The 27,590-nt window shown below is 39.0% G+C and overlaps 1 protein-coding gene across 3 annotated transcripts in view; it reads left to right on the forward strand.

Moving 5' to 3' along the window:
- Positions 1-27,590, forward strand: part of CSMD3 (CUB and Sushi multiple domains 3) — a 1,171,353-nt gene that overhangs the window by 1,061,482 nt on the left and 82,281 nt on the right. For all 3 annotated transcript variants that reach the window (XM_065399724.1, XM_065399725.1, XM_065399726.1), the window contains 3 exons: positions 105-278; positions 24,191-24,364; positions 26,323-26,496. In XM_065399724.1, the coding sequence (XP_065255796.1) occupies positions 105-278; positions 24,191-24,364; positions 26,323-26,496 (522 nt within the window). The remainder of the gene's footprint in view (positions 1-104; positions 279-24,190; positions 24,365-26,322; positions 26,497-27,590) is intronic.

The raw sequence follows: 27,590 nt of genomic DNA on the forward strand, positions 1-27,590 counted from the left end.
CAGAATAGACTACCGTCCGGTGTTTATTTTAACCAGTCAAAAATGTGTATTACATGTTTTTTAGTGAGATGCTCAATACAAAATGTGTATTTTTTCCCTTAAAGTTATTTCTTGTGGAGAACTTCCTGTACGTCCCAATGGGAATAAGATTGGAACTCAAATCACATATGGATCTACAGCTATATTTACCTGTGATTCCGGATTCATGCTAGTTGGCTCTACTGTAAGGGAATGTCTTTTTTCTGGACTCTGGAGTGGAACTGAGACCAGATGCTTAGGTATGGAAACTGTAATAACAGCCTGTCTGCCTTCTTTTACAACCTTTCTTTAGCAGGCATCAGCAATTGGGCTAAGTCAACAAGGGCCTCTTCTTCCATGTACGGAACTCTTATGACTGTGATGAGTCCTATTTTTTTCTTAACAATAGATATTTATGGGGGGAAATCTACAGTCCAGTTAGCGTTTATTGACTCTATCCATCCCTATGCTGTACAAGAGTCTCAAGTTTAAACTAAAGGACCTAAATATACCTACATTCCTATTAATGGACCTAGATGTCCATGTATGTCTCTTTCAGAATCTACTCCCGAACCCCCCACATTGTGAGCAGAGTTGAGATGCTTTTTGAGGGTTTCTTCTGTGCTCAGTGGAATAATTTCAAGGACCCATTTCAGTGAATTTTGATTCAGCATGTTTTGTTCTTGATTATTTTGTTGACTTTATTAGGACTGCATGCAATTAACATTTTCTTTTCAACGGAGGTCAAAGTGGTGATAGTGTTTTGATTTTTGAATGTAGCATTATAGTCCCATTTTCTCTTATTATCCTTGAGGTAGTAGGTGAGGAATATTAAAATATCCATAAAGTGGGATTTTCATAACTATCCAGACTAGCATCCTTCAGTAAAAATGCAGTACATTTAAGGCCTGGGCCAGCATACCAGTGGGAGGATTCCTTGTGTACAGTTTGCTGATATATTTGTACACTATTTTTTTTTCTTTGGGATAGCTGTGTTTCTGTAGCTCAGATTTTCTTCCTGTGCCTGTCTTCAGCTAAGACATCTCTAGGCTTCAAATGATTCATGGATGAGCAAAAGAGTTACCTGTATATCCATAAATCTTTAGTAGAATTTTTTTTTGCTGACTCATAGTAGAGGGGAATGTGTTATTTTTATTTGTGTTTCCTTTCAGTTTAATATGCACAGCACTTGACAGAGAAGAAAGAGGATGCCGTTATTTGATAAATGTTTTTCGTTAAATTAAAAGATATGATGAGGCAGAATATTTAAAAACTAAAAGCCATATATACCCATACCATGTGTAGATTCAAAATCTACTGAATTTTTCTTCCATAATTACCTGCTTGTTTATTAAGGTCACAGCTATTATAGATTTGGAGAAATGAGAAATGATTATGAGAGAATCATTAGTCTCAAAAATGCTAACTTCTTAAAAAAGCTTAGAAAAGCTTGGCTGTTACTTTGCAGAGCATCTTGAACAGATTCTTTTTAATCAATTTAAGCAAAACAACTTCTTGCCAAGTAAGGTAGTAAGTATTTTAAGTCCCACTTTTATTTAACTTCGCTTAATTTTTGCCTGTAGAAACATAGGACATTACTAATAATGAGCTTGAAAATATTATCAGGTTATACAATCTGTAATGAAAACTTGAAAGGGATAACCTGAGTTGACCAGTCTTATATGAAATATGCAGTGACCCTTTTTTCCCTGAGTTGTATTTGTTATTGTTAAGTGACAACACTGTAATATCCAATAGTAATAAGTTATTGACAAGGGGTATGAAAAGAACTGTATCAAAAGAGTTTAGAGTAATCAAAAAAAGTAATAGCTGAGTCAGAGTAACATGAGCACCAGAGTATGTTCTCAAATGTATTTTAAAAACTTTAATTCTGTCAATGGTACTTTTTCAAAGGAGGAGGGACAAAATTTTACTGATAGAAATGGCAGACTGGGCACAATGTTACTGTAAAATTTGACAATGGTAACAGAAGCTGGTGATAGGAGAAATATATCAAATGGAGACAAGTAACACTCACTCAACTTTGTTGTTCTCAGAGCAGTGCCCCTGCTGGCTGCTTTTTGAATTCCATATGTTTGGGAGCGAAGTGGGGGTTTTTTCTTCAAAAAACTGTGATAGGTTCTATATTTCCTTCCCCAGAGAGTAATTTGGTGTTGACTGATGGGACTGTGGTGCTGAGAATTGATTGAAGGACAGGTATTTGATTAATTAAGTTGGAAAGATAGTAAACAGATGGTTTTGGAGAGAATGGGGAAACAATAGAGGGAGGCAAATAGTGAGCTATGACGGTCCCATAAGGCAAAAAGAGAGAAGAAGATAAAGGGAAGGTTGGCCAAGAGAACAAAATATGGTCATGGACATGGACATGAGCAAAAGAAGACAGAACATAGTAGAGAGGGAAAAAATGAGCTGATATAAAAGAGAAGAGTAAATAGGGAACTGAACTTTTCAATCTCACAGACAAGGCATAACAAACAACAGTGTCTGGAAGTTGATGTTAGAAATAATATTACATTGAAATGATTGGTTTCAGAGTGGTAGCCGTGTTAGTCTGTATCAGCAAAAAGAGCGAGGAGTACTTGTGGCTTTAGAGACAACTTTAGAGTACTTTAGAGACTAACAAATGTATTTGAGCATAAGCTTTTGTGGGCTAAACCCCACTTCATCGGATGCATGCAGTGGAAAATACAATAGGAAGATATATATACACAGTGGACATGAAAAAATGGGTGTTGCCATACTAACTATAACAAGAGTAATCAGTTAAGGTGGGCTATTAAAACTTTTGTAGGGATAATCAGGATGGCCCATTTCCAACAGTTGACAAGAAGATGTGAGTAACAGTAGGGGGAAAAATTAGCATGGGGAAATAGGTTTTACTTTGTGTAATGACCCATCCACTCCCAGTCTTTAGTCAAGCCTAATTTAATGATGTCCAGTTTGCAAATTAATTCCAATTCTTGTTGGAGTCTGTTTTTGAAGTTTTTTTGTTGGAGTATTGTGACTTTGAGGTCTGTAATCGAGTGACCAGGGAGATTGAAGTGTTCTCTGACTGGTTTTGAATGTTATAATTCTTGATGTCTGATTTGTGTCCATTTATTCTTTTGTGTAGAGACTGTCTGGTTTGGCCAATGTACATGGCAGAGGGGCATTGCTGGCACATGATGGCATATATTATATTGGTAGATTTGCATGTGAACGAGCCTTTGATAGTGAGTGTGGCTGATGTGATTAGGTCCTATGATGGTGTCCCCTGAATAGATTTGTGGACAGAGTTGGCAACAGGCTTTGTTGCAAGGATAGGTTCCTGGGTTAGTGTTTTTGTTGTGTGGTGTGTGGTAGCTGGTGAGTATTTGCTTCAGGTTGGGGGGCTGTCTGTAAGCAAGGACTGTCCTGTCTCCCAAGATCTGTGAGAGTGAGGGATCGTCCTTCAGGATAGGTTGTAGATACTTGATGATGCGCTGGAGAGGTTTTAGTTCGGGGCTGAAGGCGACGGCTAGTGGCATTCTGTTACTTTCTTTGTTGGGCCTGTCCTGTAGTAGGTGACTTTTGGGTACTCTTCTGGCTCTGTCAATCTGTTTCTTCAGGGAGAGGGTAATTAAACATTGCATCAGTTTACCAGTTGTGGTGGTGGTGGTCTCACTGTTGCTTGGAGTCTTCTAAATGAGATTAGATATTTTTTTCTAAAAAGTATGTTTAAATCCAGTTTTGGGTTGGATGGTCATGGTAGTAGTTTCTGACCATGTAATCTATCAACTGTCCCCTTCCTTCGTCAGCCATGGGGAGAACAGAATTGCCTGTATTACCCTCAACGTTCTCAAAACACTTGCAACTCTGCATTAAGATAAAGCCAATAATTAAATCTTATGCTTCAGGGCTCCAGTGGTCATCTGCAAAGGTCACAGAGGATTTTTTTCTCTATTACACAGTTGGCCAGATGTATTCTGGGTTTGTTTGTTTGTTTGTTTGTTTGTTTGTTTTCGCCTTCCTCTTGAAGCATCGTAGATTGCACACAAAAATGGGACACTGGATGGAGTGAATCAGGGCTGTGAGGGGTACAGAGAACTTTCTTTGTTAGATGCCTCGTTGGTGTCTTTTGCTCACATGTTCATGGTCAAACTGATCACCAGATTTGGGGTTAGGAAGGAATTATTCTCCAGATCATATTGGCAGAGGCCTTGGGCTTTTCACCTTCCTCTCCTGCTGGCATCATCTGTGTATATCTCATGTAATAAATTCCATTGCTACTGCTTCAGGCATTGGTGGCACCTGGATCTCTCCTGTTATCTGGCAGTGGCACACAACAGTTTAGTCTCCTGAGCATTGAAATGCTTTAGTCTCACTAAAGTCATTGGGCTCAATATAGGGGCATCTGGGTGAAATTTAATCAGCTGTAATACAGAGGAGGTCAGACTAGGTGATCTGCTAGTCTCCTCTGGTCTTAAACTTTGTGAAACTGAAAGTGCAGTGGGAAGGAGAGTAAGAGGGAGTAGCTAATTCACTGTGGAAGGGAAAGAGTTAAGTGAGCTGGGAGTGAGTAAACTGGTTGAGGTGGAGACAGGAATGACAGGTGGGAGGAGTGAGAGAAGGGAGAAAGAAAAGTTGGGCTAGTTTCTCCATTACCTGACCTCTTGCATAGTCTTTTAAACTTCTGCCAAGTGGCTATGAATCATTGCCAGATCAGACTGGTGGTCTTTTATACCCACCTTACACAGGGGAAAGGCCCCAATTCAGTAAAACATTCCTTTTCAGCGAAGCTTCCATGGAATCCAATGTAACTTATGCACATGCTTTGCAGAATATGGATGGATATGAGCTCATGCTTAAGTGATTCCCTAAATTGTGACCCAAATTACTAGAAATGGTACCAGCAATGGAAAATCAGGCCACTGGATGGGGAAGAGAGAAATAATAAAGTTTTTAATGGGGAAAAGCTACAGGGAAACTTTGGGGAAATAGGGCAGAACTGAGGAGTTAGTCTACATTTGTTGGTTTGTTCATAAAACATAATTAGCTCATGGCAAGCAAGTCTAGTATTATAAACAAGTACCAGGTAGGTTTCCTCTTTTTAAATATAAATGTTTGATTGTTTATTTATTTACTCTTTTTTGTGGGAGATGGATAAACTTTTGGTTTTGTCTGTGTGGGAATAGTTATTGTATACTCTTTTCTTTGTATTTCAGATTTAGTATTCTATTTTCATATTTACTTCTTTATAATTTTATATTTAATACTTGTCACTGAAAAATAATTAAAAATAAAACATTCAGTAAATTGCACCTGATATTTCAAAAATCTCCCAATCACTGTTTAATCCTTTTCCCCACCACAGTGGTCCCATAGCCTCCCCACTTTTGTTTGCCAAGCTGCAATGCTACTCACACTCAGACAACTACAACTGTACTTACATTGTCCAGCTATGCTGGAAGATGGACAGGAGACACTAGATGTGATTTAATTAGGCTGCAACTTTATTCTTAAATGTCTGTGAGTACCCAACAGATAAAAATATACAATGCAGGTAATTCCATAATCATTTCAATATATACCTAGGGGGCTTCTGTCTGCCGTGCCCCTTACCCATCCTGGTCCCCAGCCAACCTGCTTCTGGGTTCTCACCATCTCCCCCCCTCGAATGAGGGTTAAGGAGGGACTATGAAGAGGGAGGATAGCTCCCTGCCATATCAGTCATAGTGCTGAACCTCTCCTCCCGTTTCCGCTCCTTTAAATAATACCTCCTTTTAATTCTTTACCAATCCATTTTATCTGATCCCTGTATCCCTTCCCTATGGAATACCTGCACTGGATGTCTGCCACAAGGAGGCACCAGCAACTAGTGTGTCTGCCTCCCCACATCCTAGCTGGGTCCCCAGACATCTCCTAATGCCCCCTTTAATATCAGACAAAAACATGTCAGCTTCCAAGTCTGACAGGTGAACCCCCTCCTCCCTGAATAATTCTGCTGCACCGTATGCTATGGATATGAAATGACTGACTGCTCCCATGGCACCCATCAATTTGGCTACCTCCCTATTCTCATACTTCCTAGTGTTTTTGGCTTGCAGAGGCTTCACAGTTCCTTGCCTTATCCTGCATCGCGACATGTGTGACCACACCATTTTTATTCCTGGGAAAAGTTCCAGGATCTGCCTCAAGTCCCTCTGAGATCTGATCATTAAGTCTGTCCCTTTACACGTTCCCAAATCATTTTCCCCAAGGTGAAACACAATTATATCTGATGTCCACTCACAGGTCCCCACAGAGTACAAAAGGGGCATCTGCTGATCCCATAACATGTCCCTCCTCCTTTGCAGCTCAGGATTGTTTCACCAGTGAGGCCCAGATGCAAACCTCCTCCCCTATGCTCAGTAAACAATACTATGCCCACAGATCCACAGGGCTGTCTGCCTGGCCTGTCTGCCAGCATTTGGACTGAAAACCCAATGGAAAATTAAAACTGATTCCCCCACCTGGGGTTTTGCATATGTTCTGCATGCTTCAGCATACCTAATACCCAATTGCCTGAATTGCACTAGGCCCCATAACCAGCCGGGCCGCTGCTGTTGTTGCTGGAATCCTGAGTGGGAACCAAATTCATGTGCTGGGATCCCCAACTGTGTCATTCCCCATCCTGGTATGTTGTGAGTGGACTCCCATCATTGTGAATAAAGAGGGGCCCATTCCTCCCTGGTCTTATTACCATGTACACCCTCACAGCCTCTAAAGGGCATATTCAGGGCTTGTCACCATCCTACAGATTAATGAATTCAGTCCAGCCTACTGGAGCCATCTTTGACTTTTTCAAGGTTAACGTAACCAATCACCCCTCCCAGTGTATATCCCTCAGTTCCAAAGCCCTTCCAGAAGAATCCCTACAGGACCCAGATATTAACTCACTTATCTGAAAAACGAAAAAAAAACCAAAAATGCTACCAGAAATGCTGCCCTGAACAAGGCCTTTTCCTGTCCACAATGACATATGGGTTCCAGATTGCACCAGATTCCTAAGCATATTAACAGTGATGGGACCAATGTGTATCCTCCATAAGATTGGTGCGTCAAGACTGCCACGCTAGAAACCTTCAAATTAAATAACTGCTGCAAGGATCTGGGTAATCGTTCAGCCTACTGACAAATGTAAGGGCCAATAGGCGAGTGACGATGGTTGGGTTCCTCTGTAATGGGCCATATTGGTGGCAGGCCTTCCAGATCCTGCAATTGCACAAAAAATATTAAAACTCCTCCCATAGCTCCATAATGTTCACAGAGCCACCAACTTCTGTGCTACACTGACAACCATCATAAGCCAAGGTTCCATAGAGCTAGCGGCATCTTTTTGGGTTCCTTGCTGGCTTCTGGTGCCAGATCCTGAAATCTGTTGATCTGAAAATGAGACATTGCATCTGGTATGCCACTGTCAACCCCAGGCACATGCTTGGAAGTAAAACAGATGTTAAAGCTTAAACATTGTAATACATAACTATCACTGTACTTCCATTTTAAGGGCTGGAGATTCCTTTAGAATCATCCCCTGGAAACGTTTAAAAGTGGGTTCTGTTTAAGTCCTGTTGCATAAAGCAGTGTCTTTCCCCCAAGCAGCCAGGTTGGGGACTCCAACCATTTCCCAACAGATTTACCTAAAACTGACTTAATCACCCTGTTAGACAACTTCATGTTCCCCTCCAGCGGCATAAACATTGCAAAAATTTACAAAAATTCTGTAAACCAGAACCAAAACAATTACTATACATCCCACAACCGCACAGCACTGAACTTGATCCGATACAGAAGAAAGAGAATCCAACCAGCTAGTGCAAATTGCAATACATAACAAAACTTTACAGCATCACAAATAATGATAATATAATGCAAACTATAAGATTATTGTACCCCTATACCAATACACTGCTCAGCACAAGGGAGAACACTTCCAAACAGCAATGGTAACAGATAGCGCAAGCTGTGTTGGTTGTCACTGGTTATGGACGTCATATGTTGGTCTTGATTGTTTCTGTTCACGTAATGGATCAGTGTAACTCTATTTACAAGGAGAAGTGATTGTAAATACACTTAAGAAGCGGTAGCTGATAAGTAGAATTAGGGTGTTTAAGAAAAAATAAACCTTTACCTATGTGGGACACAGGTGTCCAACACATCCTTCCTAGAAAAATGAGGTTATTGTAAGATTTATTGTCTGGGTGCAGATATGGTGTGAGATCACCTAATGGAAGGGCAGGAGAGTCATAAAGGGGGACTAAAAGTCTCATTTCTGGCTGGGAAAGGATTCTGCACAATGCAGGCACTGTGGAAGAAAGCCATGAGACACCCCCAGAGGCTCCCCTTGCAAGCCCTACAACAGGAGGCATTTTGGACATAGAAGTGGCATGTAGGTGCTGGAGTTATTGAAGGTCTGTAGTCCTGAAGCCTATAGATGATCCTCAAGAAACTGCTGTAACTTAGACAGGCCTTCTGGGCTAATTGCACAGTTCTAATTGCAAAGGGTGTGGTAATTCCCATGTATAAGTAGTCCAATTGCCTCTGTGCCAGGGCTATGACAATGAATATTCAGAGTCTCTCCTCCTATGTTGAACTGTGTCCCATCTCATCTTGAATATTTCAAGTGCAATGCTGTATTGTGTGAATATTCATTTTAATGAATCACCTCAATGGTTCAAATATTCACAGAAGGTGAATGCAGAAGGGAATGGCTATAGGAAATTCATTTTGTTAATTAGTATGTTTGCTCACAAACATTTTTTTTTTGCAGCGTTGAAGCTAAATTGACAATTAAGGAGGGATAGGTGAGTCTCGTTTAATGTGGATGGCATAACAGAGCACTTGTAAGAAAAAAACAGTGTTCCAAAACATTTAGAAAAATACCTCAACCAGGTCTAGTATAGAGATCGTAGCAATAAATGAAATGTTTTGTAAGTTTTGTAGTAATAAAATGTGAAAAACACACTTCAAATTGTTAGTTTAAAGTGACAGAGATAAAACTGTGACTACTGTATCTCTGAGTTTACAGAGTGCCTCTCACAATTTTACTGGATTCTTTCAATACGAGAAAGTGAAATCATTTTCTGTGGGGGGAAAGCTCTATGATAAATACTGGAAAAAACATTTAGAAGTATCAGAAATAGAGAATTCTATTGAATATACTGTTTATAACCTGAAGAATGAAAGATTTAGTTGTATTCTTTCCTCAGGGAAGAAAGCAAAAATTTTGATGAGGAAATGGATTGCTGTACTTCAGTTTATATGAAACCTTAAGACCTTTTTGCCACCACTGACATTCCCTGCAGTTATGGATATAAAGCAATATCTATAGGTGAAGGACAGCAGATATTTTCAAATACAATAATTGATCATGAGTAAATTAAAAGTCAGAAAGAACATTGCTGTCAACTTAAACATATTATCTATTTTGACTCAAAATAATTAGTTATCCACACCTCTTTAAAATATGTAATATTTATATGTACACACACATATAATTTCTAATATATATAATTTCTAACTGCATGGTTTCACACATATGTAGCCAATGATTTTAGTTTAGTGTTCACTTATACTTCCATAATCCTACAACTTTACTCTATTTAACATACAATGATTATATGTGACAGAACATGTTAATCATAACATCACCCAATAAGAGAACAATAAACTAAAATCATTGGCTACATCTGTAAGTAGAAATATTGCATATATATTCTTTTTTCTGCTTAATGACTCATAATAAAGTAAGGTAGAGGTAATCAACTGACAAAAACAAGTAATTGAATCCATGGCAACAAAGTATGAGTTTCCCTTCTTTGTCTAATTCAGGTACTTCTTTCTGTGGAAGATAAAATTCACTAGAATCAGCAAATTCTAAGAAAAGATTATTTTTTCTGATCTTTGTAAAGCCATAGTTTAGGAGCAAAAAATAACCAAGGCTTTAAAACCCAAAGCATGCAAAAAAAAAATTCTTTTTCTTTTAAAGTATAGATGTGTTTTTAGCACTATCTGGGAAAATGTGTACTTTCTTAACTTGGGGGGAAAGTAGTAATATTTTTTCAAATATAAGTCATCAACTATTCAAAACCAAACACTCGACAATAGCAGAGTGGCAATAGCAGAATGTAGGGTCAGTTTAGCAAGAATCACAGGAAATATATTTTTATCTGAAATATGAAATATTTTAGAGACTTGAAGAGTAGGATTAAAGTTATTAATAAAATCTGAAACAGATTAATATCCCCCTCAAGTTCTCAAGGAAGGCCAAGTGTGTAACTATCACAGCTTTTATCCAGTATAATTTTAAAATACATTAATTATCTATGTAACATTGCAGAATCCATAATAAGATCCCTCAATGCTTTACTGATTTCCTGAAGAGGCTCAAAATGGAGTCTTCCTCCCCTCCCGTTTAATGGCTTTAACATTCAAGATGAAACAGTATCTAGTTTGTTAGGATAGGAATTAAAACCTGTCCCTGGAGTTTGAATAGCCCCCCCAAAATTTCAAAAGTAGCTTGAACAGGAAAAAAGGTCATAGGGACATAAATGGAAGCTTTTATTTTTATTTTTATTTTTTCAGTGGCCTGAATGGCCTCAGAATTTGCTATAGATAGAGGTGAACAAGGTGGAGACCAATCGGTGATAAGAAAACCTTTTTGTTTAGTGACATCCTTTCCATGTGAAGTCACCACATTAAGTATTAAAATATAAACTGTCTAATAAAATTTATTTGTTTTGAACATTTGCCTTTGGAAAGCATATTACAAAAACAAATAAAATACAAGGAGGGACAAAAGTAGGAAACCCCTCCCTCAAAAATACAGTGTATCTCTCAAGATGGACTGTTTTAAAGCTAAATTTTGTTTATGCTTATTGGCAGGAGCTACTTTCTCAGCCCACTTTTTCACTCCTTATTGGTTTTTTTCCCCCCCAATGACAATAAAACTGGTAAAACTTGAGACCCCTTGTGGGGTCTGATTTAATGAAGCCTCACACAAATATGCTAGTCACATCATTTGCTGCCTTTCTGGAAAGCCCTCAGATACTACAGTAATGAGGGACAGATAAGGATGAGAATAGAATACAAATGGTTTTTAAATTATAGAGGAAATGTTTCCTATCCATGCTTTTTTCTTCAGGATGGATTGACCAGCCTGTTCCAAACTGCCACAACAGGTCTGACTCCTTCCTCTGTCTTTCCTCTCACTGAACAGCTCATTGGTGGCCTTTCTCTCTGCAGGTTTCCTCACTGGGAGGGCCTACAAGCAGCTCCTGATCCTTATGGGCCTCTCACCACCCTGACAAAAGGGATCTGTCTATCTTGTATCTCTCCTTTCCCCCCCCCCCAGCATACATTGCTATAGGCTTATAGTCCCCATATGTCCCGGGAATAATCAGCCCCACAATACCCCTGTTCCATGTATAAACAAGCAACAGTACAGAGCTAGGCTTGAACCCCTCTTAAATAGTTATCTTGTCCTGTGACAATACTTAATACAAAATTCTCCAAAAACAAGCGTTAGATCAGGTGGTTATATAATATCTGGCCTTCCTGATGACACTAAGTGGATGGGGCAATTGCCTGCCTTTCTGCAGCTCTTCATCATCATCAGCAACAGCACCAGCTGGAACAACAGGTTTGTGTAGTTCTCAAAATGTAAGTTAATACTGAGATCCAAAAAAATGCAGCAACATTTTTAAAAACAGCACACAGTGAATGGTAACAAACTAAATATCCATATAAATTGAAATGTAGGAATGAAGGACAGACTCAGCTTGATCAAGAAGACATGTTGAAACATGTGTCTTGAATAGCTTACTAGTAATAGAGGAGTTTGCATTTAGATGAGACAGCAACCAGAACTAATTCAATTATAATAGTCACTATAAAAATGTCAGCATTTACTCACAGATACCAGGTCATGGTATCTGGAATGCAAGTTTTCTCTACCTCTAAGTTTAGGAAAATATAATATTTCAGATATAATGTCTTGGAATCTATGGGTGATTTTTTTAAAGGAGACCACGTCACGTCATGGCTAATAAATCATTCCCGACACAGCAAAGTTCCAACAAAAATAAATCTGACAAAAATAATGAAGAAGACATTCAAGTAGGTGGGGAAAACAATAAGAAAAAGACCAGCAATTAGATTAAAGTACAGTCAGTTGAATGTAACCTAGTGTACAATAACAACAAGGAGTCTGGTGGCACCGCAAAGACTAACAGTTTTATTTGGGCATAAGTTTTCGTGGGTAAAAACCTCACTTCTTCAGATGCATAGAGTGAAAGTTACAGATGCAGGCATTATACACTGACACATGGAGAGCAGAGAGCAGAGAGTTACTTCGCAAGTGGAGAACCAGTGTTGACAGGGCCAATTCAATCAGGGTGGATGTAGTCCACTCCCAATAATAGATGAGGAGGTGTCAATTCCAGGAGAGGAAAAGCTGCTTCTGTAATGAGCCAGCCAAGCCCAGATTAATGGTGTTAAATTTGCAAATGAATTTTAGTTCTGCTGTTTCTCTTGGAAGTCTGTTTCTGAAGTTATTTCGTTCAATGATAGTGACTTTTAAATCTGTAATAGAATGACCAGGGAGATTGAAGTGTTCACTTACTGGCTTTTGTATGTTACCATTCCTGATGTCCGATTTGTGTCCATTTATTCTTTTGCGGAGGGACTGTCCGGTTTGGCCAATGTACATGGCAGAGGGGCATTGCTGGCACATGATGGCATATATAACATTAGTAGATGTGCAGGTGAATGAGCCCTTGATGCTATGGCTGATGTGGTTGGGTCCTCTGATGTTGTCGCCAGAGTAGATATGGGGACAGAGTAGGCAATGAGGTTTGCTACAGGGATTGGTTCCTGGGTTGGTGTTTCTGTGGTGTGGTGTGTAGTTGCTGGTGAGTATTTGCTTCAGGTTGGGGGGTTGTCTGTAAGCGAGGACTGGCCTGCCTCCCAAGGTCTGTGAGAGTGAGGGATCATTTTCCAGGATAGGTTGTAGATCGTGGATAATGCGCTGGAGAGGTTTTAGCTGGGGGCTGTATGTGATGGCCAGTGGTGTTCTGTTATTATCCTTGTTGGGCCTGTCCTGTAGTAGGTGATTTCTGGGTACCCGTCTTGCTCTGTCAATCTGTTTCCTAACTTCCCCAGGTGGGTATTGTAGTTTTAAGAATGCTTGATAAAGATCTTGTAGGTGTTTGTCTCTGTCTGAGGGGTTGGAGCAAATTCGGTTGTATCTTAGGGCTTGGCTGTAGACAATGGATCGTGTGATGTGTCTTGGATGGAAGCTGGAGGCATGTAGGTACGTATAGCGGTCAGTAGGTTTCCGGTATAGGGTGGTGTTTATGTGACCATCACTTATTTGCGCTGTAGTATCCAGGAAGTGGATCTCTTGTGTGGACTGGTCCAGGCTGAGGTTGATGGTGTGGTGGAAATTGTTGAAGTCCAGGTGGAATTCTTCAAGGGCCTAGCTTATCACAGCTGTCGGCAACGTTCGGCACGCGGCTCGCCAGGGTGCGGGCGAGAGATGTGCTGGCCGCGGCTTCTCACCGCCCCCATTGGCCCGGGACGGCGAACGGCGGCCAGTGGGGGCCGCGATAGGCCGAACCTGCCGCGTCAGCAGGTAAATAAAACTGGCCCGGCCCGCCAGGGTGCTTACCTTGGTGAGCCGCGTGCCGAACGTTGCCAACCCCTGGCTTATCACATAATTTTGAAGATACATTTATTGAGGTAAGAGACCCTGATAGTAGATGAAGAACTTTTTCATAGTTAAAAACAGAGGAAGAGATGATGAGGCATAGATAGCCCAGTGATCCAAAACGTTAGTGATGGTGATGATGATGGTGAAAGCAATGAAACCATATGGTCTGAAAAGCTATTAAAATAGGTGGCTTACATATTCCAATGTCTACAAAATAATAATACTCTGGATGGAGTCAGTTTGGGTGTTGATTCTTCCACAACATATCATGTTCATCTATATGTTTGATAATTCTGTTCTTTGCTATAGTTTCAACCTGTTTGCCTGGTACTGAGGTTAGGTTCTCCAGCCTGTAACTGCCAGAATCACCTCTGGAGCCTTTTTTAAAATTCAGTGTTATGCTAGCTATCCTGAAGGCATCTGGTGCAGAGGCTGATTTAAGTAATAGTTATATACCACAGTTAGTAGTTTTGCAGTTTCATAATTGAGTTTCTTCAGAATTCTTGGGTAAATACTATGTGGTCCAAGTGACTTATGACTAAACTAATTTATCAATTTGTTCCAAAACCTCCTTTACTGACGCCTCTGTCTGGGACAGTTCCTCAGATTTGTCACCCAAAAAGAATGGCTCAGTTCAATAGTTCATCCATGGAGGGAATTTCAGTTACCTTGTGGCTGAAACTTCCTCAAGACCAAAAAGTGCCTGATGGTACTCTCAGGTGCTGACTTCCAACTCTGGACTGCAGCAAAAGGCCTATCGGGTACCCACTTACCTCAAATTCCTAAAGGACTGAACAGCTTCATAGGCTTTTCTTGATGTAAGTCTTTTGCTTGTTCCACCCTTCCTAGCTGTTATACCCGACCCAACAACCAAGGCCTTCTTTGTCTTGAGTATCTGCCTGGTAAGTCTAAAGTGGGAACTGCCTTAGCAGTTACAGATGCCTCTAGTGCCACAATATAACTTACTGAAGAGTGAACAGTCAAGACAACCCATATGCCTAAATTCACAGATATGAAAGGAGAAGTGCTAGCAGAATGCCTTAACTTGGGACAGAGTACTCTATCAAAGTAACCAAACCCTGTAGCAAACCTCATTGCCTACTCTGTCCCCATATCTACTCTGGCGACACCATCAGAGGACCCAACCACATCAGCCATAGCATCAAGGGCTCATTCACCTGCACATCTACTAATGTTATATATGCCATCATGTGCCAGCAATGCCCCTCTGCTATGTACATTGGCCAAACCGGACAGTCCCTCCGCAAAAGAATAAATGGACACAAATCGGACATCAGGAATGGTAACACATTTTTATTTATGTAAGAAAATAAAAATTTTTACTTGAAGAATACTTGGTAAAATAAATGAAGGTTATTATTATCATTATTATTTATTATTATTCTAAAGAGTACCCTGCCCTCCATTGCCAGAGTGTCTCTGTCAGTGACTATATAAGAGCAGCTCCTAGAAGTATTGATGACCCAGAAATGCGTGTGACCCACCAGACTATAAGTGTGATCACTCTTACACATTTTGCAAAACATAATATTTTCCTGGTGATCTGGAAGTAAGGCAAAGTATCCCAGCCTGAACAAAAGAAATTTGGTTTATCAAGGAGCTCCAATTTGGAATTCCCACCACTATCCATATCTTTTTCTTAGATTGTGTTACATATTTCATCCCTACCTGCTGGGCAGAAGCCTGAAGACTTTTATCACTATTTCCCTGTACTGTTGTACCAGTAACCAGACTTTCCAGTGGGGGAGAGAGGATGTCCTCTTCAAAGGGGTACCCAGTCCTGTCAAGGAATTCTGCAGGCAACTTTGCTGTCATAGCCATGAATTTAGGAAATACTGAAGCTCTCAACCTCCCACTATTTGGTCAGTTATGTGGTGGTTTCTGTAGCTCCGAAGGTGGAGGGTCTTCTCAGGCTGGATAGGAGGAGACCCAGGAGAAGACCATCTTGGCCAGTAAGTGATATTGTTCAGGATGATGTCTCAGGAGTGTGGGTTGGGGGAGGTATTCACTATGAGATGTCCTTGAAGCCCCTCTGGCCCTTTTTCTTAATTCCTAGAAAATCTTTCCAGGAAATAAGAGCGAAGTCCAGGGAGCCCATGGATATGCAGTCACCAGTTCAGGCTGAAATATTGAGTTGGAATTTGATGCCTGAGTGGTAGATTGATTGAGCAAAGGTCCAGTTGAACTGAGGTTGCCTTTGCCTCATAGACATTCTCAATATCGCCTATGACTGTTATCAAATAACTAGCCGAGAGAGTGAGGTTTGAATGTGAAATAAGTAAAGTTGGTGCATCATCCATCTCCTTAAGAAAGTTGGAAAGGTAGTTGGAGCCAGGTAGGGTATGCTCTTAGAGAGGATGTGTCTATGGGAAGGAATTTGCAAGTCATCATATGAGAAAATTATCCATGACTGGAAAGTATACCCTGTGTAGAAGAGGGCAAAACAAAATTTTGGTACAAAGGATCCTTTTTTCCTCATCTGATGTCATTGTTATAGGACAGATGATTGACCCAGTTGTAGAATGATAATATAGCATTTTTCTTCAATGTATGTAGATTTCCTTCAGTGATGGACTGATGTTACACAGTGTTGACAGTGAAAATGAGAATATGCGCCTTTTTCTTATTTAATACAAAACTCTAAATTTATGTATTCCCGCATGTACATCTCACAGAGCAGCCTTCCTGCTGCAGAAGTGAAAGTGTTCTCATTGGATGTTTAAAAAGATTCTGACACTTTCTGATTACACTCATTCTTTTTTGCTAAGGCTTGATTTTAGGGCAAGTTAGGTAGTGTGTGATGCTCACATATTATTAGTACTTCTCACTCTCGTCGTTTTTTGGGTACTGGGATATGGAGTTTAGAAATTCTTTGTATTAAGAAGTACTCATCACAACCACAAATCTGTGAAACACTGATTTGGTATTTTGCTTAACATTCCAGTTAAGGATAGGGTTTATAGGGGCTTTACTGAACTCATCTGAAGACAGGGTTTTTTTCCAGACTCCAGGTTCCAGGCAATTTGAGCAATTGGTTTGAAGGGTCGCCTGATCATAACAGCACAAAATTGTTTGAGGCTTCTAGGTCACATGGCTTCTTGCACCTATATGGTTCAATACGTCAGGCTGACTCACAATTTTTCAGGGCTGGTTGTCATAAGTCTACTCAATAAGCCACTATCAAAGTGTCAGCAGTTCTGTTCCCTACAGGGCCACAGCCTACATGCCATGAAAGATGACTTATTTACTAATGTGGTCAAGCATAACCCTCTTCTCTCTTCCACCAGTTCTGCTCGTTCACAGGGTATTGCTAAACATAAGAGAGGACCAGGACAGGCAGACTTATAGCCCCAGCATGGCCCCCAGCACTGGTTCTCCACTCTCCTGGCGCTGTCAGTGAAACCTCCAATGTCACTTCCACTGGACTAGGACCAAATCTCCCAGGACCCTAGTTGCCTTCTTCACCTGAGCCTACAAACTCTTCACATAACTGCAAGGATGCTCCACTAGAAAGCAGTCTTGCTTGAAAGAGGTTCAAGAGATCCTCCTATATAGTAGAAAGCCTTCTACAATAGCTACTTACCTTGCTAAATAGAGGCATATCTCCATCTGGTCTCACCAAAATGCGGTGTTACTGAACAGTTCTTCAGTTCAACATGTTCAGGACTACTTATAAAACCTGAAACATCAAGATTTGGCAGTTAGTTCCACCAAAGTATATCTTGACACTATTTCAGCTTTCCATCCTAAGGTGGATAGTGACTCTATTTTCTCCAGTGACATGTCCCTAAGGTTTTTAAACTGCTTAGTTAAATCATATCCTCAAATGCAAAACACTATTCCCTCATGGGATCTAAACGTACTATTGTTAAGGCTTATGGGTCCCCCATTTGAATCATTGGCTACCTTTTCTCTCCTGCTTCTATCAGTGAAGATATTTTTTTTCTGGTGGTCATTACCTTGGCCAGAAGGGTAGGGGAGCTGCAGGCATTAATGTTGTGGCCTGCATATACAATCTGTTTTAAGAATAAGGTTTGCCAGTGCCCTCATCTGAAGTTCTTCCCAAAAGTGGTTTACTCTTTCCACAATTACCAGCCAATTTATTTGCCTGTTTTCTGCCCACAACCATATACAAATAGGGAGGAAGAATGTTTGCATACTTTGGATGTCAGAAAAGCCTTTCAGTGTTACCTAGATTGAACCAGACACTTTTGTAAATTATCCCAGCTGTTCATAGCAGTGACTGACAGAGAGAGAGGTCAATCACTCTCCATTTAGAGAATTTCTTTGTGGATTGCATCCTGTATATGCAGGTGCTGTAGTTTGGCTAATGTCACTCTGCATGACACAGTCACAGTTCAGTTGACGAGGTCACAATTGGCCTTGGTGGCTTTTTGGGCAAGTTTCCAGAGATGATGCTAACGGGCATTGAGTTGTTCTCCAACCTGTATTAAAATGGACTCCTCTTCTATGGCTTGTGAATCACCAAGAGTGAAATGCACATACATAATCACTTGAAGAAGAAAAAATAGTTACTAACCTGTTCTGTAACTGTTATTCTTCGAGTCATTTTGTTTATGTCCATTCCATGACCCGCCCTCCTGCCCCTCTACATTGGAATTTCAGCAAGAAGGAACTGAGCAGGGCTAAAGGTGGCTTTGGCCATTATACTGAATGTAGTGGTGCCAGGGGGAGCTCAAGCCACCTAGAAGGTACTGCTGGGGGAAGAAGGTTCCAGTAGCCATGCCCTGGCCTCAGAGACACCAAGACTAGCATGGACAAGTGTGACACATCTAAAAGTACAACAATTACAGAACAGGTTAGTAACTGTTTTTTAATAGCAAAAAATTTACTGTGCATGTGCAACATCTATTTTACTAAACAAAACAATTTGTACTTTTTCCCAGACCAAAAACTTTATCCAAATTGTAGGCTAAATGCTCTAAAAACTTTCCATTAAAAAGAAAGAGAGAGAGAGAGAGAGAGAGAGAGAGACTGGAGTACAAACAAACATCAGCTTCAGCACTGAATTGTACTTTTATATCTTAAATGTCCAGATAGATCTATTTCAAATATTGTTAAAAAAAGACAAAAGAATCACACCTTGCCTGGCATAAAGTCCTGAAGACAAAAGGTGTGTGTGTGTGTGTGTGTGTGTGTGTGTGTGTGTGTGTGTGTGTGTGTGTGTGTGTGTGTGGAGAGAGAGAGAGAGAGAGAGCAGGAGGAAAATGCAGCTATGGGTATGCTCACATTCTTATCAATATCAAATGGGCACTTTGGGATTCTTTTCATCACAGTCACCTTAACAAAAAATGACAAAAAAAAAGAAGAGATCTGGTAATATTAAAATAGCTTTAGTCTCAAGGGAATCAAACAAAAAAGATTAGAATAGAAGACCAATAAAAATTTATCTTGCAAGTTTGCCAACTTTTAGTAGTAGTATTTTCATTTAAAAACCTGTTTCTCCGTCTCTTTTTTGCCTGTGTAATGAGGCAGCCATTCTCAAGGATGTACAGACAAAGAAAGTGGTTTCCTTGGTTATGGGAACTTCAGTAAATGAAAGCTCTCAGAAAAGCCCCTCCTTTTCTGATTTTTTTCCCTTTCATTTTGGCAGCCTATATATTAGCTTGCAATACAGAGAATCAAAACCAAGGAGTGCATTCTGGCTTTTGTTATATTGTTGGGTTTGGTTTGGTTTGGTTTCTCTCCATTTATTTTGTGAAGGAAGCTAAAGCTGTGGTTGTGTGGAATTAAGAGGGGGATATAAATTTAAAAAAAAAAAAAAAAAACACCCTCTGCAATACACTAGTGAGTGTTTGCCTTTGTTAGGGCTGAGATGGATGTGAGGGAGTTTATTCAACTGCATAATGTTTTCAGCAATGGCCACAAAGGTTCTCTTATCAGAATATGCAGGAACTATGTATGTCTGTGCTGACAGGACATTTTCTGTAGTATCCACATTTAAAAATAAGAAGACAGATACCATCAGTATGTAGTTTATCATCAGTACCTGCCTGACAGATGGTGTTTTGAGAATTTATGAATTGGGGCTAAACCTAAAAGTCTCCACCTAGCTTTCACTCAGCTCTTCATCAGGCAACATTTCTACTAAAGGCAGAGTAAATAATGGGTAAAAACTTGGTAAAACCTTCAGGACTTAAGCCCCGAATGCTTTTGACTTATTTTTAGATTATCAGATAAAGGTGTCACGTTAGTATGACATATTATTCTATATTGAGGGTTTTTTTTAGCCTGTATGATAGTTAGTTGCCTTTGGATTCTAGAATAGTAGAACTGTCTTAATATTTTTTCTAGCTGTGAATCTAGATCCTTTCACTTCTGAAGCCCTATAGCAGGGATCGGCAACCTTTGGCACGTGGCCCATCAGGGAAATCCACTGGCGGGCCGGAATGGTTTGTTTACCTGCAGCGTCCACAGCTTTGGCTGATCGTAGCTCCCACTGGCCGCAGTTCGCCATTCCAGGCCAATGGGGGCAGTGGGAAGCGGCAGCCAGCACATCCTTTGGCCCGCGCCTCTTCCTGCAGCCCCCATTGGCCTGGAACGGCAAACCGCAGTCAGTGGAAGCTGTGATAGTCCGAATCTGCGGACTCTGCAGGTAAACAAACCGTCCCGGCCCGCCAGTGGATTTCCCTCACAGGCCGCGTGCCAAAGGTTGCTGATCACTGCCCTACAGTATGATTTCGGCACAACCTCTGTTCTGGGACACTTGAACTGGGAATGGGGGACACGTGAACACTCAAAGGCTTGGGTGAAAGTAGGCTGTAGTATTCATAGAGAATAATTGAATCATACATGTCCTTTTTCCTTGAATGGTGAATTATTCAAAATTAGTCATGTAACATTTTTTTATATTCCCTAATTGGATGGGGGTAATTTTAACAGGAAATGGGAGGACATAATCAAGTCACAGGGCCTATGAATCTTCATTTTTGGAGTTAGGAGCTAGGCTAGCAGGATCTGTGAAATTTTTAGGACATTTCAAACCTTTCTCAAACTGATCAGATGCCACTGTTAGACTGGGATAGATTTAAAATGAATTTTCTCTGTTACAGGCATGCAAGTTTCCTGTGACATTTATGCACAGTTCCAGAGATTGCACCCAGATCCTAGAGTGGTTTATTTAATTGCTTCAGTACTGTTTTGTCAGGGAGATAGAGCCAGGTCTTCCTTGTGTTGAATTCTTTTGCTCTGTTTCTGTCCTCCCCATGCTGCTCTTTGCGCGGCAGGCTCCTTATTTCATCTTCTTGAAGAGGGTTAAACCATTCAGAAGTGGGACACACGATAAAACTTCAGTAAGCTAAGAGAATGGGGATGCTCAGAGAAGAGTGTACCATTTGTTACTAATACCCATTTTAGTAGTAATTATTTTGAAGTTTAATATTGGTTAACAGCGCTGTTTTCTCTGTGGGGAGGGTAGGTTCCCATTCTTTTAAGCTCTTCGGGTTTTTGTTGTTGTTTTGTGTTTGTTTGTTTGTTGTTATTTTTCCTTTCATTCACTTCTACATGGTTTACTCCCCCTCGGCGTGGCCAGACTGTAGCTACCCCACATGCCTTAGAAAAGCATTTTCTTGATAGACAGTAAAATGAAATTTACTGCAGCTAGAGCATAAAATGTTGGAGCAACCAAAAGTAGCTTACAGGTGGTATAAAGTCTGGTCCCCTGCAACCTGTTTGATGTGAACTCCCATTGATGGGGAGGGAATCTTCCCAGTTCAATATCTCTCCTACCCCTGGTAACATGAAGGCCTGGTGGGTTGGGCCTTCTGGGGCCAAGTCTACAAAACCTACTAAAACTAGAACATAAGACTATTTTTCTGGGAATTCAACAGGGACCCTGAAGCAGACCTTGATATCAGGGGTGTTTTTTCAGGAATATATGACAAGGAATGCAGTTGTTCCTGGCCCTAGTACAGCAAGGGGAGCATGTAACAGACAAGGCTCATGAGGGGAACAATAGCAGATGTGGGCCTCTGCTCCTTGCTTAGGAAGGGTTTTGTGTTACTGGATCAGTGGTATGCATGAATTCATTCACTAGCAGTGTTGTGAATTTTGATGATATTATGGTGAGTCTCGCAGTATGTGGTGTCTTTCTTAATGCACCAGCTGCTGGAGGCAACTGATTACAAGAGAATTTCAGCTGCTATTTTTTTAAAAGAATGAAAAGGAGAGAAAATTCTGAAAATGTGACTTGAATGCACCCTAAAAGCTCAGAAATCACATAGCAAATAAATAGAATCCAAAATGTAACATTTTAAAAATCCTCATGATTTTTAAGCAACCTTGTGATTTTGTGGGGCCTGACTCATTATTTTTGAATACTTGGAGTTGGCAATACTGCAGTGGCTAATGCACTGTCTATACCTCTTGCCTGACCTTATCTTTCCTTTTAGTGAGTTTTGTACTGCATTATACAGGTGGTACAGCCTCTGAGACGCATCTTTACTATCTGAATACTTGTTCTAATCAATTCCATATTCAGTTCCTCATCACCATACCATCTGAGCATCTTCCAGTAGTGTTTTAAGCAACCTGGCTAATACCTGGCACGTATAGTTTATTCTCACTGTCATCCTTTCCATAGGGGGCCATGTATTTGCACCTTATATGGTACAAATTCAGGATTGTTGCTATCTTATGGCTGCATGGTCAGGGAGGGAGACACTAACATAATGTGAGGTTTATTTTCTGTCAGTAACAGGGCATTTGCTGACCAACTCATATTTTAGTACACAGCATTTAATTAAAGAGCAAAGATAACTGGAACTTGCTCATATTTATTTTACATGTGGATGCATTTGTATTCCTTCAACTGTGTTTAGGGAAAGAGAGAATATTTCTAAAGCACACATGGTGTACTTAAGGGAAGAAATTATAGTGTATCTCAGTGTGGTAATAAGTCTCTGTACTGTATTAAAAGTGGCACTGGCAGCAATGCCTATGATTAAAGTCCCACAGTGGTTTCCATTATAAGACTCCATTTTCAGTTACTTATAACTTTGTAAAACTGTATTCATTCAGGCTGAAATTTCCATAGCAGGGGTCTGATTTCTTTTTGGAAAGTTTTAGCAAAGCCAGCCATTTCCAAGAGGAAAATGAGGTAAAACACATGGTTGTGTTCATGTTAAAAAATTCTTACAGACATTGCATTGAGAAGTTCCAGCTCACCCAAGGTTTGGAATTAGAAATGTGGCAGGGAGTTTACGGTGGTTTCAGCGACATGCCTTTTCTATTCCCATGAAAATTCACCCAAATTTGGTCAAGCTATGAGCCTCTGAAAAATCACACCTCACACATGCTTAGTAGACACTTAGTAAGTTTGGCAGCTAAATTATCTAAAAATTCTCTCTCAGCTATTTTTAATTATTGCCAGCCAGATGTCTAAACGTAAGAAAACTCAGGCTAAAACAAAACAGTGAACCAATGAAAGAAAAGAAAGAGGAGAGAGAAAAATAGATGAGAGAGAAAAGGCAGGTGGGATTTTGCATCTCCAGTATTTATCAATTAAATGTAGAGATGGTGAAAATTTTCAGATCAAATGTTTTTTTCCACAGGCAAATGCTGTTTTGTCAACATCAAAACTTTCTCTGGGAACTTGTAGATTTAGACAAAATTCCATTTAGAAAATGAAAAAAAAAACAGTAAGGTTAAAATGGAATGTTTCAATCTTATCCAAATAAAATGTTTCAATTTTTGTGTCAAAATTAAATTGTTTATAAATTTATTAACCTTTTATTATATTATAAATTATAAAGTAATAACAAAAAAGTCAAAATCAGAAGAATAGTTTTGATTTTTATCAAAATTGACATTTTGATTGACCTGAGCCATTTTTTTTCAGAATTTGCATTTCATGGGAAATATTGTTTTTTTGTTTGTTTGTTTGTTTGTTTTGTTTTTTTAATACAATTTTGAGTTGAACAGAAATTCAGAGTTTTGACTGGCTCTAATTAAAATGTTAGCTAAAACCCACCAATCTTTTCTTGTGGGTATCAAGTATGCATATTCGCCCAAATACACTGAAGCCAGTGGTCTTACTCCAGCGAATAATTTAGCCTTTTTTGTTGTTGTTGAAAGGGGTAGATGCCTCAACTTGAAATTCTGGAATGAAAATTTCATAGTATAAATACCACATAAGCTCTTTGTTTGTTTGATTTGCATTTCTAATTTTTAGGCATGATCTTTGTATGAAAGAAGTATTTGGTTGTTTGTTTTCATCGGCTTACAAATTATTATTTGAATGAAATCAGTTAAAGAAACTGAGAAGTTAAACCTTGTTAAAATATTCATTTTAAATGTAAAGAAGTAGATTATTTTTCATTAAGAGGGATATTTTAAATATTATCATATGTATTTTGAATTATCATAATTTTTGGTTTTATTACCGTAATTTGAAAATTGCAGCTGGCCACTGTGGTGTTCCAGATCTCATAGTCAATGGTCAAGTGATTGGAGAGAATTATGGGTACAGAGACACAGTTGTGTACCAGTGCAACCCTGGTTTTCGCTTGATTGGTTCTTCTGTACGAATATGCCAACAAGATCACAATTGGTCTGGTCAGCTTCCATCCTGTGTGCGTAAGTAAGCATGGAAAAAGATATCTTATTTGTGCAATATGTGTACTGCTTACATTAGCTTATTGGACAAGTGCCCAAGTTCCATTTTCAAAGGTGATTTAGGGCCAGATTTTTAAAAGATAAGGCTCCTATAGAGCCTAGGCACGTAATTCCTATTTAAATTAATAGGAATTAGGCACCTAGCGCTTTTGAAAATTCCACTTGATGTTCATCTGCATCTTGAGGCCCCTAAATACCCTTGAAAATCTGGCCCCTCAGAGACTGGCTCACTGAATATCAGTGCGGGACTAAGGAGCATAAGTGCCTTTGTCGCTTTTGAAAATGCTTTTGAAGATGTCACCTGAAAGTTATGTGTATTTACTATTGATCAGTAGAAAGAGTTGTTAGATCTCAAATTATACTGTTAGCACTGAAGACTGAAATGTTCACATTAAGAAACTTGTTTCATTTTCACTGAGATTTTATTACTTTTTTAATCAATAGTGTGTTATGAAAATTAGGGTCTTCATGTATGTTAACTGGGTTAACATGTCACATAAATTAACCTCATATGAGAAAAAATAAGTTTTTTCTTTAAATAGATTATTTTTAGTAAACCTGGGTTATGGTGAAAAAGAGAGGATGCAAAAAATTGGTATTCTGTGTATTTATTTATTAAGAATGGTCCCTTCTGAGACTGCTTGTCCCTTTCATAAGTGTGTATATGAAAAGTAATTGTGGAAATGCCAATTGTGGTTCATAATTAGTGTTAAATTAATATTACAGTATTGAAATTATACTAATATTACTGACAATACCCTCTTTTTCATATAGCTAGAACTTTATAATAGAAAGCCCTGGCCATAAAAATCTCAACTAATCACAGTGGAACCAGTTCTATTGTTATCCCATTACCTGTGTTGTTCATTTGTCATTTGATTTACATATGATAGAGGTTTCTGAAAATAATACTTTATTACTATAGTTAATAGTAATAAATTATAAATAAAGTACAGAAACACACAAACACACACCTCATTGTTCTGTTCCTATTTGTAATCCTTCAGCAGTGGATTAATGCCACTACTCTTTTTGTTCAAGATAGAAATAAGTATTGGACATTAGGGAACAAGTTTATTTGTTGATAATCTTTAAAGCAAGACTGAGACATAGTTCAACAGGAATTTCCAAATCACTGGGTTAACATCAACAGCAAAACTGAAAAAAATAATTGTTCCCTGGTCTTTGCTAACAGCAAAGAAGGTGAACATAGTTTCTTTCTTCACAACCAATTATGGAAGCTATTTTGTTGAACACAGTGGAATTGTGCAGTACAATACGTCAGAAAAGGGCAAGGAGGTTGACTAAAGGATTGTAGCAATGAAAGATATACCATTAAACACTGCAATTGTCCATAACATTACAATAGATTTTTAGAAGTGTCAGTACTGTAAATTCGTGGCTTAATAGAAGTAGACAAAAATAGTGATTTCTCTTTTATTTGCCTATCAGTTATGTTGTTAATGACATTCATAATTTCATTACTGTATTTCTATAGTACTGCATGTTTAGATTTAATGATCATGACCATTTGACGTTAGAAATGCACTGTGCTGAATGCTTAGGCACCATGGACAGATCTTTTATTATTAGCCTTTTGTACCATACGTTCCTAACTGATTAAATGCCATTCAGAAAAAAAAAAAGGAGAATTTTGAGATACAGGTTTAACCTCTTTATCATGTTTAGAAAATAAGGGCCTGATCCCCACAAAGTGCTCAACACCTCCTGAAAGATACTAACCGTGTTCAGTTCCCATTAAGATTAAGTGACTTGACAGCTTTAAATACCTCTTGGGAGGCACTCAGTACCTCATATGATCTGACCTTTAGAATTCTACTAAGTAATCATCACTATTACATGGTACCATGAAAAGTGACAGCAGCATGCTCCTGACTCTTGTTTTTTCCTGATGTTAGCTGTTAGCTGTGGTCATCCCGGTAGTCCGATTTATGGAAGAACAAGTGGAAATGGTTTCAACTTCAATGATGTTGTGACTTTCTCTTGTAATACTGGATATGCCATGCAAGGGCCAACAAAAGCACAGTGTCAGGCTAATAGGCAATGGAGCCATCCACCACCGATATGTAAAGGTATGATTACAAATGTTTACAGATTTGGAGGTTACTCTGAATATGAAAAACAAATATGAAAAAAAGAAATAAAGGGACAATATCAAAGCAAAGCATATATGTTTAAAAATCATCATGGGAATTACTAATAGAAAATTAGAGTATTTAAATAGAACACATTTTCTACATCTAATTTTATTTTTCACCACCTAACAGTTAGTTTGCTGTTTGCATTTCACTCAGATTGAACTATGAGACTAAACTGGGCAGTTTCATTTTAGTTCCTATTCTTTTTATTTTCAGGTTCTCATTCATTAGCAAAATTCAGGGGATGGAATTTAAAAGATCTTCACTGAAATTAAAACTAAAATAGAAACATGAAAACATTTCTATGAACATAAAAACTTTTAAAAAATAAAATCTAAATTTGAGGTCTTATGCTCACTATTAATGTCTTTTAAAAGCCTATTTTCACATATTTTCACTGTATTATTGATTTTATAGAAGTGACTTCTTTAACCCAAATTTCATTGTAGCAGATTTTAGAAGCTTTTCCTTTGTACAAATGAAATGACACTTTGTACCAATATGCCCATACAAGACACCCAGGTTAGGCACCTAAATCCATATTTAGGCACCTAAATAAAAGTAATCTGTTCATAAGACAGACTTCCATTGACTTAACTGGAGACATTGGGCATGCAGCATATCTGAAAAGCATGGCTCTTTTAAATAGGGGACAAATATAGATGTAAGAGCCCAACTTTGAATGTATAGTTTGGCCTGTATAGATAACTTCAGTTATCATTGTGCCTAGTAAGATTCTTGGAAGCACTAAAATGTTGCATTGAGAGTAAATGATTAACACCTTCACTTTTGGATTTTATTATGGATAGGGAATAAATGAAGCAGTATCTTAAAACAAAATAACTCTGATGCTGCACTATATGCATATGAATGAAATAGTCATTCTCCAAACCCAATATAAAGATATTATAAACCTTAACTCGGGGACTAGGAGAAGTCTCAGTGTGTTATATACGGTTGAATAGCAATTGTTTTTATCAGACCATAAAAGCAAAGCCACATCACCTTCTGTCATGTCAATATACCCT

Source organism: Emys orbicularis, chromosome 2 (genome assembly GCF_028017835.1).
Source record: "Emys orbicularis isolate rEmyOrb1 chromosome 2, rEmyOrb1.hap1, whole genome shotgun sequence".
NCBI classification, from domain to species: Eukaryota; Metazoa; Chordata; order Testudines; family Emydidae; genus Emys; species Emys orbicularis.